Below are 12738 nucleotides of genomic sequence, written 5' to 3'. Positions count from 1 at the left end.
TCATCCCATTGCTCTTGCATTTTTTTCTGCATCTCTGTCAGCATGTTCATGATTTTTATTTTGAATTCTTTTTCAGGAAGACTAGTTAGGTCCTTCTCCTTCTCAGGTGTTGTCTCTGTGATCTTTGTCTGCCTGTAGTTTTGCCTTTTCATGGTGATAGAGATAGTTTGCAGAGCTGGTACAAGTGACCGCTGGAAGAGCTTCCCTTCTTGTTGGTTTGTAGCCTTTTCCTGGGAGAATAGCGACCTCTAGTGGCTTGTGCTGGGCAGCTGTGCGCAGACAGGGCTTCTGCTTCCTGCCCAGTTGTTTTGGGGTTTATCTCCGCTGTTGCTGTGGGCTTGGCCTGGCTGGGGCTCTTCCTCCAAAATGGTGGAGCCCCGTTGGAGGGGGAGCAGCCAGGAGACTATTTATCTCCGTAAGGGGCCTCTGTGCTCCCTGCTGCCCAGGGGGTTAGGGTGCCCAGAGATCCCCAGATTCCCTGCTTCTGGTCTAAGTGACCTGTCCTGCCCCTTTAAGATTTCCAAAAAGCACTCTCCAAACCAAAACAACAGCAGCAACAATGAGAGAGGGAACAGAAACATAGAGAAAAAAAAAAGGAAAAAAAAGGAAAAAACAAGCGATTTTTTTTTTTTTTTTTTTTTTGTCCTCAGGTGCCGGTCCCAGGCACCCGCTCACTGGTCCTGCTGCCCTGTCTCCCTAGCACCAGGGTCCCTGTCCTTTCAAGGCTTCCAGAAAGCACCCACCCACCGGTCCCGCAGGGAAGGAATGCTCAATATTCTTTGTCCTCAGGCACTGGTCCCACGCACCCGCTCACCAGTCCCGCCGCCCTGCCTCCCTAGCACCGGGGTCCCTGTCCCTTCAAGGCTTCCAAAAAGCACTCGGCAAAAAGAGAGAAAAAAAAAGGGGAAAAACGTGCGATTTCTTCCGTCCTCAGGTGCTGGTCTCAGGCACCCACCCACCGGTCCCACAGGGAAAAATGCGGGATATTCTTTATCCTCAGGTGCCGGTCCCAGGCACCCGCTCACCAGTCCCGCCGCCCTGCCTCCCTAGCACCGGGGTCCCTGTCCCTTTTAGGCTTCCAAAAAGCACTCGCAGAAAAGAGAAAAAAAAAAGGGGAAAAACGCGCGATTTCCTCTGTCCTCAAGTGCCGGTCTCAGGCACCCGCCCACCGGTCCCGCAGGGAAAAACGGGGGATATTCTTTGTCCTCAGGCGCCGGTCCCAGCCACCCGCTCACCAGTCCCGCCACCGTGCCTCCCTAGCACTGGGGTCCCCGTCCCTTCAAGGCTTCCAAAAAGCGCTCGCCAAAAAGAGAAAAAAAAAAAAAAGGGGAAAAACGCGCGACCTCCTCTGTCCTCAGGCACCGGTCTCTGGCACCCGCCCCCAGGTCTCGCAGGGAGAAACGCGGGATATTCTTTGTCCTCCGGCGCCGTTCCCAGGCACCTCCTCACCGGTCCCGCCACCCTGCCTCCCCAGCAACGGGGGCCCGTCCCTCTAAGGCTTCCAAAAAGCGCTCGCCAAAAAAAAAAAAAAAAAAAAAAAAAACCGCTCCGGTTTCTCTCCACCCGCCGGGAGCCGGGGGGAGGGGCGCTCGGGTCCCGCCGGGCTGGGGCTTGTATCTTACCCCCTTCACAAGGCACTGGGTTCTTGCAGGTGTGGATGTGGTCTGGATGTTGTCCTGTGTCCTGTGGTCTCTATTTTAGGAAGATTTTTCTTTGTTATATTTTCATAGCTCTATGTGTTTTTGGGAGGAGATTTCCACTGCTCTACTCACGCCGCCATCTTGGCTCCGCCCCCCTCTTGTGTAGTTTTTTGATTACCAATTCAATTTCATTGCTGGTAATTGGTCTGTTTAGATTTTCTATTTCTTCCTAGGTTAGTCTTGGAAGGTTGTATTTTTCTAGAAAGTCATCTATTTCTTCTAGGTTATCCAGTTTGTTAACATATAGATTTTCATAGTATTCTCTAATAATTCTTTGTGTTTCTATGGTGTTTGTCATGATTTTTTCATTATCATTTCTGTTTTTGTTTATGTGTAGACTCTCTTTTGTTCTTAATGAGTCTGGCTAGGGGTTTATCTATGTTTTTTAATTTTCTCAAAGAACCAGCTCTTGGTTTCATTAATTTTTTCTATCATTTTATTCTTCTCAGTTTTATTTATTTCTTCTCTGTTATTTATTATATCCCTCTTTCTGCTGACTTTGGGTTTCACTTGTTCTTCTTTTCCCAGCTTCAGTAATTGTGAATTTAGACTATTCATTTGGGATTGTTCTTCCTTCCTCAAATAGGCCTGGTTTGCTGTATACTTTCCTCTTAGAACTGCCTTCACCACATCCCACAGATGTTGGGGTGTTGTGCTGTTGTTGTCATTTGTCTCCATATATTACTTGATCTCTGTTTTAATTTGGTCATTGATACACTGATTATTTAGGAGCATGTTGTTAATCCTCCATGTGTTTGTGATCCTTTTTGTTTTCTTTGTACAATTTATTTCTAGTTTTATACCCTTGTGATCTGAGAAGTTGGTTGGCAGAATTTCAATCTTTTTGAATTTACTGAAGCTCTTTTTGTTGCCTAGTATGTGGTCTATTCTGGAAAATGTTCCATGTGCACTTGAGAAGAGTGTGTATCCTGCTGCTTTTGGATATAGAGTCCTGTAGATGTCTGTTAGGTCCATCTGTTCTAATATGTTGTTCAATGCCTCTGTCTCCTTACTTATTTCTGTCTGGTTGCTCTGTCCCTTGGAATGAGTGGAGTGTTGAAGTTTTATTCCTAAGTATTTTACCCTAAGATTAAATGAATGCATTACATTCTATTTCCCCTTTTAATTCTTTTCGTATTTGTTTCACATATATAGGTGCTCATGTGTTAGGTGCATAGATATTTATAATGGTTATATCCTCTTGTTGGATTGACCCCTTTACCGTTATGTAATGTCCTTCTTTGTCTTATGTAACTTTCTTTGTTTTGAAGTCTATTTTGTGTGATACAAGTACTGCAACACCTGATTTTTTCTCCCTAATAGTTGCATGAAATATCTTTTTCTATCCATTCGCTTTTAGTCTGTGTATGTCTTTGGTTTGAAGTGAGTCTCTTGTAGGTAGCATAAGGATGGGTCTTTTTTTTTTGTTCATTCAGTGACTCTATGTCTTTTGATTGGTGCATTCAGACTATTTACATTTAGGGTGATTATTGAAAGGTATGTATTTATTGCCATTGCAGACTTTAGATTCATGGTTGTCCCTGAGTTCTTCAATATTTTTTTGTACCTCCATGGGCATGTTTATGATTTTTATTTTGTACTCTCTTTCAGGAAGACTGGTGAGTTCAGTCTCATTTGTCCCTTTTCTGGTGTTTGTGTGATTTTTGTTTGAACCAGTTTTCTTTGAAGTTTCATATTTCTATGTGGCACCTTCTAATGAACAGAATCTCTAGTCTCTGGAGCTACTCATCCCCTAGAGTGAGTTTGGGTCACAGGGGAGCAGTGCTGTTTTCTTGGGAGAGGAAAGATCTGTTTCCTGATTCCTGTCTGAAGTGCCTCTCTCCACTGTCAGAACCAGTGGGCTAGTACACAGGTGTAATCCTCTGTGCCTTGTGTATGTAGCTGCCATAGGCAGGGATTCCCTCTGGCTGGCCTTATGCCAGGTCAGGGACTGCCTGTTTGTGAGCTGGTGCCATCAGGCCAGGAGGAAGGCACAGCAGGCTGTGTGTCACAGTGAGGGCCCTCTTCACTGAGTAGCCAGCCAGAGGAATGGTGCACCTGAAGTTCCTCAAACTTCCCAACCTGCTGGGCAGAGTGTGCCCAGACAACCTTGTCCCCCTGTCCCTTCTCCTGCACAAAAAGCTCCATGCAAACTCTGCCTCTTCAGCAGCCCTCTCACTGCTAGGAAGCCTCTCAGGCTGCCCACCTTTCCTTTGTCCCATAGCAGCTGGATGTGGATCTCTGTCCTCCACAAATGGCTGGAATCTCAGTCTCCCCAAGTATTCCACCTGTCTTAGCTTTCCAATCCCACTAATCTCCAGAACACTATGCAATGTAGGTTTGTACTGCCACAGCAGATCTTCAAGGCTAGGTGTTCAGCAGTCCCAGGCTTCCACCCCCTCCCCACTCCATTTCTCTTCCTCCCGCCAGTGAGCTGGGGGTGTGGGAAGGGCTTGGGTCCCACCAGATCAAGGCTTTAATACAGTACCCTGTTTTGTGAGGTCTGCTCTGTTCTACAGGCATATGCAGTCTGGTGCAATGTTCTTTCCTGTTGCTCTTTTATGATTAGTTGTATTAACTATATTTTCATAATATGTGTGGTTTGGGGAGGAGTTCTCTGTCTCACCTCTCACACCACCATCTTAATCCCTCTGTCAGGAGCATTATTTTTTAAATGTGTGGTGTATGTGTGTGGGGGTGGTGGTGATGTGAGTTTCTTTACTGATGTAGTTGCTTTCTTACTTCTTCATCTATTTGTCAGCTAAAACAGAGAATGCAGTGGTAAAGAAACACTATAATATCAAAAGAAATTACACAGAAGTAACAGAATTTATTTTTCTTAGATTGACAAATGACCCACAGTGGTAGGTTGTACTTCTCATGTACTTCTCTTGTTGCCTACATACTGAATGTGACTAGGAACCTGATAAGTATCACCTTCTGCTTTTAACATTCCTCTTGCAGACTCCAAGGTCTTTATTCACTAGGATCTTCTCATTCCTATAAATATCACTCATGTCTCTGCACTCCCAGGTTCCTTGTCACCATTGTCTAATGTCACCATTAGACAGAGGATAGGACAATTTCCTGCAAGGGCTGTATGTCAGTCTCAGCTATGTTTCATCATCTTGGAGGTACCATGTTTTGCTTTTTGTCTGCCTTGTTCTTGAGCACTGCATGGATTCTCTAAAGCATGTCTTACGAATCATACATAAAGTATTTATGCCATAGTCAGATAATACTGACTTATCTTTCCTTTTATCTCTTTCATAATAGGTTCCAAAACCCTATCCTCATATTAAGTGACTTTGAAATGTAATTTTCAGCTGTAAATAATGAATTCAAACCTAGTTTCTACATTCAATGTATCTTGAACTTCAGTGTATCATTAATAAAATTGTCTTGGGTCAGTATCTTTCTGTCTGAATAGATGTAAAGTAAATGGATCAAATTTTGGTTTCCTTATTTTCAGCCTAGCCTTATGACTAGGTTTTTGCTTTTTAATTTTCACAAATTAGTTTATTTGATTGAGATATAATTGGTACATATTACTTTTAGGTGTACATCACTAGTTTTTTTTCTTTGGGAAGAGATTTTAAGTATTTGCTATATTAGCAACTTGCAAATATATAATACAGCATTATAAAGTATGTCACTGTGTGGTTCATTACATCCTCAGAATCTTATAACATAAGTACAGACCTTTTGACCACCTCTACCCATTAGTCACACCCCCATCACTATCTGACAACTACCAGTTTATTTTCTGTTTCTGTAAATTTGGTAGGATTTATTTCTGTCTATTGATTCCAACTATAACTGAGATCATAACGTATTTGTCTTTCTCTGTCTGACTTACTCACTTAACACAATGCCCTCAAGCCATCTGTCACAAATGACAATTTCATACTTTTTTATGGTTGAATAATATTCCAGTGTGTGTGTGCATGTTACATTTTCTTTATCCATCCATGGACATTTAGGTTGTAACTATGTCTTGACTAATATCAACAATGTTGCAGTGAACATGGGGTGCAGATATCTTTTTAAGATACTGTTTTCATCACCTTCAGGTAAATACCCAGAAGTGCAATTGCTGGATCCTGTGGTAGTTCTAGTTGTAGTGTTTTGAATACCCTCCATACAGTTTTCCATAGTGCCTGTACCTTTCTACAGTCCCACCAGTAGTGTGCAAGGGTTCTTTTCTCTACACCCTCTCCAATGCTTCTTATTTCCAGATTTTTGATAATAGCTGTTCTAACAGGTGTGAGGTGATATCTCCTTGTGCTTTGGTTTGCATTCTCCTGATGATTATTGATGTTTAGCACCTTTTCATGAACCTGTTGGATGTTTGTAGAACTTTGGAATTTGTCTACTCAGTATGCCTGTCTGGTCTTTTAATTGCGTTGTTTTTTTCTTTGCTACAAGTTTTGAGTTGCTTATATATTTTGGAAGTATTTTCAAATATCTTTGCCCATTCTGGACATTACCTTTTGTTCTTTTGATTGCTTCTTTTGGTCAGAAAGATTTACCCTATTAGCAACTTGCAAATGTATAATATAGTATTTTTAAGTGCAGAAGCTTTTCATTTGATGAAGCCCCATGTTATCATTTTTGCTATCCTTGCCTGTGCTTTTGGTGTTATATCCGAAAAGTGTTGCTAGGAGCTTTGGCCTATTATTTCTTTCTTCTTTTATGAATCATTCATGAAGTGGTGACTAAACCAATGGGAAAAAGTACTTTTTCCAAGTGGGACTTTCCAAACATTAAGTTTTACCCCCTTCCTATATACTACACAATAAAAAAAGAAAGAAGGAAGGCAAAGAGAGAGCAAGCAAGCAAAAAATTCAAATTTGATTGAATATCATTGAGCATATCCACCATTCCCGGGTCAGGGATCTCCTGGTTTATATTGGAGGAAGAGTGAGATGACTTCCCCAGAAAGAGGGTTTATTAGCTTTTACCTGGACTTGACTATTACCTGATAAAAGGAGAGCATTGTTTACTATAATCATTACTTCTAGCCCCACAAAACTGCCTAGTATGGAAGCTACTAGCGGTTCTAGCTTGAATTACCATGGACGAGCACTAGACCACTTGGTCTGGCATTCCTGTGACAGTATTACTTAAAGACAGGAATCCATTGTGTTAATGACCTACTAAATTTAAATTATTTATAACCACCCATGAGTCACACATTTTATGTATTCTAAGTCCATGTACACAAGTATTTATTTTATGAAATCTGTAGTACTTTACTAAATCATTCACCAAAAATACATGGCCTTCCCCCAAAGTGAACCTCAGCTGTACTCAGAAAAAATACTTCATCCTTTTGGACACTATAGAGTCACCTAGGTTGGAAATTCTTCTGGGTCCCAATTAAATTCCAACCTCATAATTCATGTTTTCTTGTTAAAATTTTCAAGGGTGCCTATGAGAGTCTGTTTTGTTTCAAAATAATAATCAGGATAATTTGAAAAATAATCAAGGAAGAGATAATTTTCCATAAGCGTTTACTTTATGGAAAGCCTAATATTATTGTTAGAATTCTATATTCCTCTGATACCTATTGGCTCCCAAGGGAGCTTAATTACAGAATGTTGCCAAAATTAATTGCATTGAACATGCACTAGTGTTCTTGTTTCCAGAGAGGTTGTTCCCAGTATATTTCCCTCAAAAAACAAGCTCTTCCACAATGCTCTACTCAACAGACATATAAAATATGTCTGGTTCTTTTAGAGAAAAGCTTTTAGAAAAACCTGCATCACCGCATAGTTAGGAAAATCATGAAATGTGCTTCACTTAAATTTTCAAACAAAATGTCTTGTGAAGTATGGTCACTGGATTTTCTCATCCTCACAGATTGGGTTTTTGGTTGAGAAATGGGTAGACAGGGGAGAACCTGACAGGGAGATCTTAACAAAATCTTTAAATGTTAAATAGTGAGGCTACCAATGTAAACTCATTTTACACAATGTGTAAAAATGAATGAACCCTTTCTTTTCTATCTAGAGCATTGTTCCTCTTATTGTAGATAATCAGAATAATATTTAGGCTTAAACTATGACTTGGATCCATTAAGAACTATCATAAATGTGAGTATGTTTCCTCCTCATCCACATTTTTTATTTATCTTTACAAATTGTAGGACTGTAATAATTACTCTCTTTGAAATGCATTGTGGGACATTTTGTCAACTTCTGCATTATTTTCTCTGCCTATAGCTTCCTAAGTTTATCATAGCTGAGTCACAAATGTGTCACACTTGCTTCAGGAGGGAGCTAGGTAGCCTTGTTCAGCCATACCTAGTCTTGTATGACTAAGGGAGTCACATCAGGCCCAGGGAGCTTTACTCAGACCATCGGCATCTGCACATTCCTAACATTCCCCACTTGATTCTGCTACTCAGTCAGACTACACTCATAATTCACTCAATTATCGCTGTTCTGGCATCTCTCTTCCTAGTACAGTAGTCCCCTCCTCCTTGAGGAATATGTTCCAAGCTCCCCACTGAATGCCCAGAACCATGGGCAGTATGGAAGCCTAGATATACTAAGTTTTTCCCACGAATACATACCTGTGATAAAGTTAATGCATAAACTAGTATTGTAGAAGTTAACAGGAGAGATCATATTAAAATAGAACAATTATAACAATACACTGTAACAAAAGTTACCAGATTATGGTCTCTTTCTCTGCCCCAAAATATCTGTTGTATTATACATATCCTTCTTCTTGTGATGATGTGAGGTGACATGTACTGAGGTGAATGATGTAGGCATTTGTTGCAGCACTAGGCTGCTGTTGACCTTCTGACCATACATCTGAAGGAGGAGCAATCTGCTCTGGATTGTGGAAGTCCACGGATAACTAAAAGCCTGGAAAGCAAAACCACAGGTAAGGGGATTAGTGTAGTGGTATCAGCACATGCTGATCCATAGGTAACATCTGCCTCACAGAGATTACAAAATTCTCATTACATAAATTCCTCATTTTGTTGACACACACAGCTACCATTAGGCATATATTCATACAGCTGAGAAATCCCTGGAGTTGGATGCCAATTCTAATCTGGGTTGCATGTGCATTATTCAGTCTTAATTTGTTCTTCAATTCATCAAGTGAAATTGACTCTGAGTCTATGTTAAGGAGTAGGAATAGTACAGTGGAAGACAGATATGGATGCTCTCTATCTACGAAGACTGCCTTTGTGACCTTGGGTGAGTTACATGACCCATCTCTAGTTCAGTTTCTCCTCTGCAAAGTTAGTTGCTTAATAGGATCTACCAAAAGCATTTTTGGGCACAGTGTAAAGGCCATTTAGATATTGCTATAATAGGAACTGCAATGATAATAATAATAATGATCAACAATAACCAAAGTCATATTTTGTACTATGATTATTGTTGCTCTCCTTGCTGTTGCTATAACCTCCCTTCCTACAGCCCTACAGCTGAGACTTTAACAATCTGGGGACTCATCACTGACCTCAGTGCAATTGAAAATCCATGTATAACTTTTGACTCCCCAAAATTGCCTGCTGTTGACCAAAAGCCTTCCTGATAATATAGTCAACCACACATGTATTGCATTTCACAGGTAACATTTATTGGATTCTACCAAAAAAGTACAGTAGAGAAAATAAAATGTATTTTCAAATTGTTACAAATCCCAAAAATTGTTTCCAAAATATTTACTGAAAAAATCTTCATATAAGTGATCCACACAGATCAAACCATGCCATAATATCCTCAAACACTAGTTTGAGAGACAAGTAAGTTATGAGATTATTTTTAAAGCAGGGTTTGATAAAGACAGTCATGAGACAACTTTATGAAATAATTTTTTAATCTTACAGCAAATAATCTGCTTTCTTTCATTTATGATATGATTGACTATATATTTAGGAAGTCTAGCTGATACTTTTACACTATAACCTTATTTACTATTAATGCTGTTGTTTTGTTTGTGCCAACTTTAGTCAAGAGGAGAGAATAGGATCAATTATGTGCAAGGGAAAAGAAATGGATTTCAGTAATTGTCCATAAATTCAGTATTTTCTATTTAAGTTTTTACTACAGATAGGAACCAAGACATATTTAGGAAAAGATGTTGTTGTCATTCAAAATTATGTTTTCCAATGGCAATATTAGCATATGGAATTTTATATGGGCATCGTTTTCAAAAGTACTATTTATTTCAATAACTTGTTTACTCTTCCCAAATGAATTACTTCCACAATCAAGTAAACTAAGTATTTATCATTGTTGCCTATGTTTATGACTCTAAAAACCAATTTTTTGCATGTTAAATATATAATCAACAGTATATCACATGGAATTATCAAAGCTGAGATTAAAATGTATGTTTTTAAAGTAAAAAACATGGTTTAATTCTTCCCTACTAAACAATTCTGATATGAGTTTGAAATTCTGATGGATGCCTGTTTTCAAATCGCCAGTGCACACTTTGTTGTGGTTTGTGAAGAGTAAGAGCACTGTACTTGTATTTGAAATCATATCAAGTTGACACCCACTCCTATTTTCATCTACAGACCTGAAGATTTCAGAGTTTAGTCATGCTGAATAAGACATCGATTACAGAATTCGTTCTTCTGGGATTCACAGATGACCCAGAGTTACAGGCTGTGATATTCGTCTTCATGCTGCTCACCTACTTATTAAGTGTAGGAGGGAACATGACCATCATCCTGTTAACACTATCCAGCGTTTGCTTCAGGACTCCCATGTATTTTTTCCTCAGGAATTTCTCTTTCTTAGAAATTTCATTCACAACAGTCTGTATTCCTAGGTTTCTGGTCAGCATCGCTACAGGAGACAGAACCATTTCCTACAACGCTTGCATGACACAGATATTCTTTGAAATCCTTCTTGGTGCCACAGAGTTTTTCCTTCTGGCTGTAATGTCCTATGACCGCTATGTGGCTATCTGCAAACCTCTACATTACATCACTGTCATGAGCAACAGAGTCTGCAGCCAGCTTGTAATCAGCTCCTGGCTGGCTGGTTTCCTTGTTATCTTTCCCCCGGTGATTATGGGGCTCCAACTGGATTTCTGTGACTCCAACATTATTGATCATTTTGCCTGTGACTCCTCCGCTGTCCTGTTGCTTGCCTGCACAGACACAAAGTTTCTAGAGCTCATGGCATTTCTCTTAGCAGTATTCACACTCATAGTAACTTTGGCCTTGGTGATTCTCTCTTACACACTCATCCTGAGAACAATTCTGAAGATCCCCTCAGCCCAGCAAAGGAAAAAGGCCTTTTCCACCTGTTCCTCTCATATGATTGTGGTTTCCATTTCTTATGGGAGTTGCATTTTCATGTATGTAAAGACATCTGCACAGGAAGGTGTGGCTTTGAGCAAAGGTGTAGCGGTACTTAACACCTCTGTGGCTCCCATGCTGAATCCCTTTATTTACACTTTAAGGAACCAGCAGGTGAAACAAGCTTTTAAGGACTTCACCAAAAAAGTGTTCTCAGACAAGCACTCATCTTCATGAAATCTGCAGCTGAAACCACACACCAAACACACATAAATCAAATCATTGTTCTAAGTGGTAGGCATACCTAAGAGAATAAGGCACACAAGAGTCCCAACCATTGTAGAGCTTCCTTATAGTGAGGGGCACACACCTTAAATAGCCAATGTAATAGGAAAGTCAATTCCTAGGATTTAGTAAGTGATAAGTGGTTTATAAAAAAAAGAAATGTTTCAAGGAAAGGATAGAAATCAAATTATATAAAGTGGTCATAATTTCAAAGTTATACGGCTCCTATCATTTTCACATTTGTCAACATTCAAATGTACTTCTCTATATTCCTTTTCTTAATTAAACTATCATTGATAAACAATCTTTATGATGGTTTCACATAAACAACACTGTGGTTTTAGCAATCACCCATCTTATCAAGTCCTCAAATCCCCACTGCAGTCACTGTCTATCAGTTAAAGATGTTGAAGAGTCATTACTCGTCTTCTCCATGCTGTACTACTCTCCTCATGACTTACCTGCGTTGTGATTGCAAATTATAGTGCCACTAAACTCCCTTCCCTCTGCCCACCTACCCTCCCCAGGTCCTCCCCCTTGGTAACCACTAGTCCCTTCTCCAAGTCTGTGCATCTTCTACCATTTTGTTTCTTCAGTTTTGCTTGTTTTTTTTTTTTTTGGAAAAAAAAGATGAATTTATTTTTATTAATTTTTTCAAATAATCACAAAGTTATAAAAAGTTGGAAAATATGGTGAACTTTTTAAAAAGAACTGAACCATATGAGAATAAGTTGTCAAACTGATGATTGCTTTAGTGTGTTTCCTGTAAATAAGAACATTTTCCCACGTAACCACAATACAATCATTAATATGAGCATTTGATGTCATAACATAGAAATGTTAAGTTTTGCTTGGTTTTATACCTCACAAATGAGTGAAATCACTTGGTATTTGTCTTTCTCTGCCTGGCTCATTTCACTGAGAATTATAATCTCAACATACATCCATCTTGTTGCAAATGATAGAATTTCTTTCCTTTTTCTGGAGGAATAATGTTCTGTGGATATATACCACAGCTTCTTTATCCATTCATCTACTGATGGACACTTAGGTTGCTTCCATATCTTGGCGATTCTAAATAGTGCTGTGATAAACATAGGGATGCATATATCTTTTTGAGTAATGATCTTGTTTTCTTTGGACAAATTCCGATTTGTCTTGCTGAGAGTGTTCTTTGCTGCATGAAAGCTTTTTAGTTTGATGTAGTCCCACTTCATCATTTCTGATTTGCTTCACTTGCCCAAGGAGAGGTGTGCAGGGAAAAGTTGTTCATGTTTTTTAATGACTTATATTCATGCTATGTTTTCTTTTATGAATTTTATGGTTTCATAATTTACATTCTGTTCTTTGACACATTTCAAGTTTATTTTTGTGTATGGAGTTAGACAACAATTTAGTTTCATTCTCTTACATGTAGTTGTCCAGTTTTCCAAGCACCAGTTTTTGAAGAGGCTGTCATTTCCC

At 39.5% G+C, this 12738-nt stretch overlaps 1 protein-coding gene across 1 annotated transcript; it reads left to right on the top strand.

The window, feature by feature from the left end:
• The first annotated feature begins 10281 nt into the window (after nt 1–10281).
• On the top strand, nt 10282–11226 carry LOC140843843 (olfactory receptor 6C65-like). The gene has a single exon (XM_073214256.1). It carries the CDS (start codon nt 10282–10284, stop codon nt 11224–11226), a length of 945 nt encoding a protein of 314 aa, XP_073070357.1.
• Nucleotides 11227–12738: the final 1512 nt, after the last annotated feature.

The sequence above is a fragment of the Manis javanica genome, chromosome 10 (genome assembly GCF_040802235.1).
Source record: "Manis javanica isolate MJ-LG chromosome 10, MJ_LKY, whole genome shotgun sequence".
Taxonomy (NCBI): domain Eukaryota; kingdom Metazoa; phylum Chordata; class Mammalia; order Pholidota; family Manidae; genus Manis; species Manis javanica.
The sequence above is the reverse complement of the archived record's forward strand: the minus strand, read 5'-3'. Positions and strand labels throughout refer to the sequence as shown.

Coding starts and splice junctions, on each gene's coding strand:
- LOC140843843 (XM_073214256.1), top strand. CDS start 10,282: ATGCTGAATAAGACATCGATTACAGAATTCGTTCTTCTGGGATTCACA.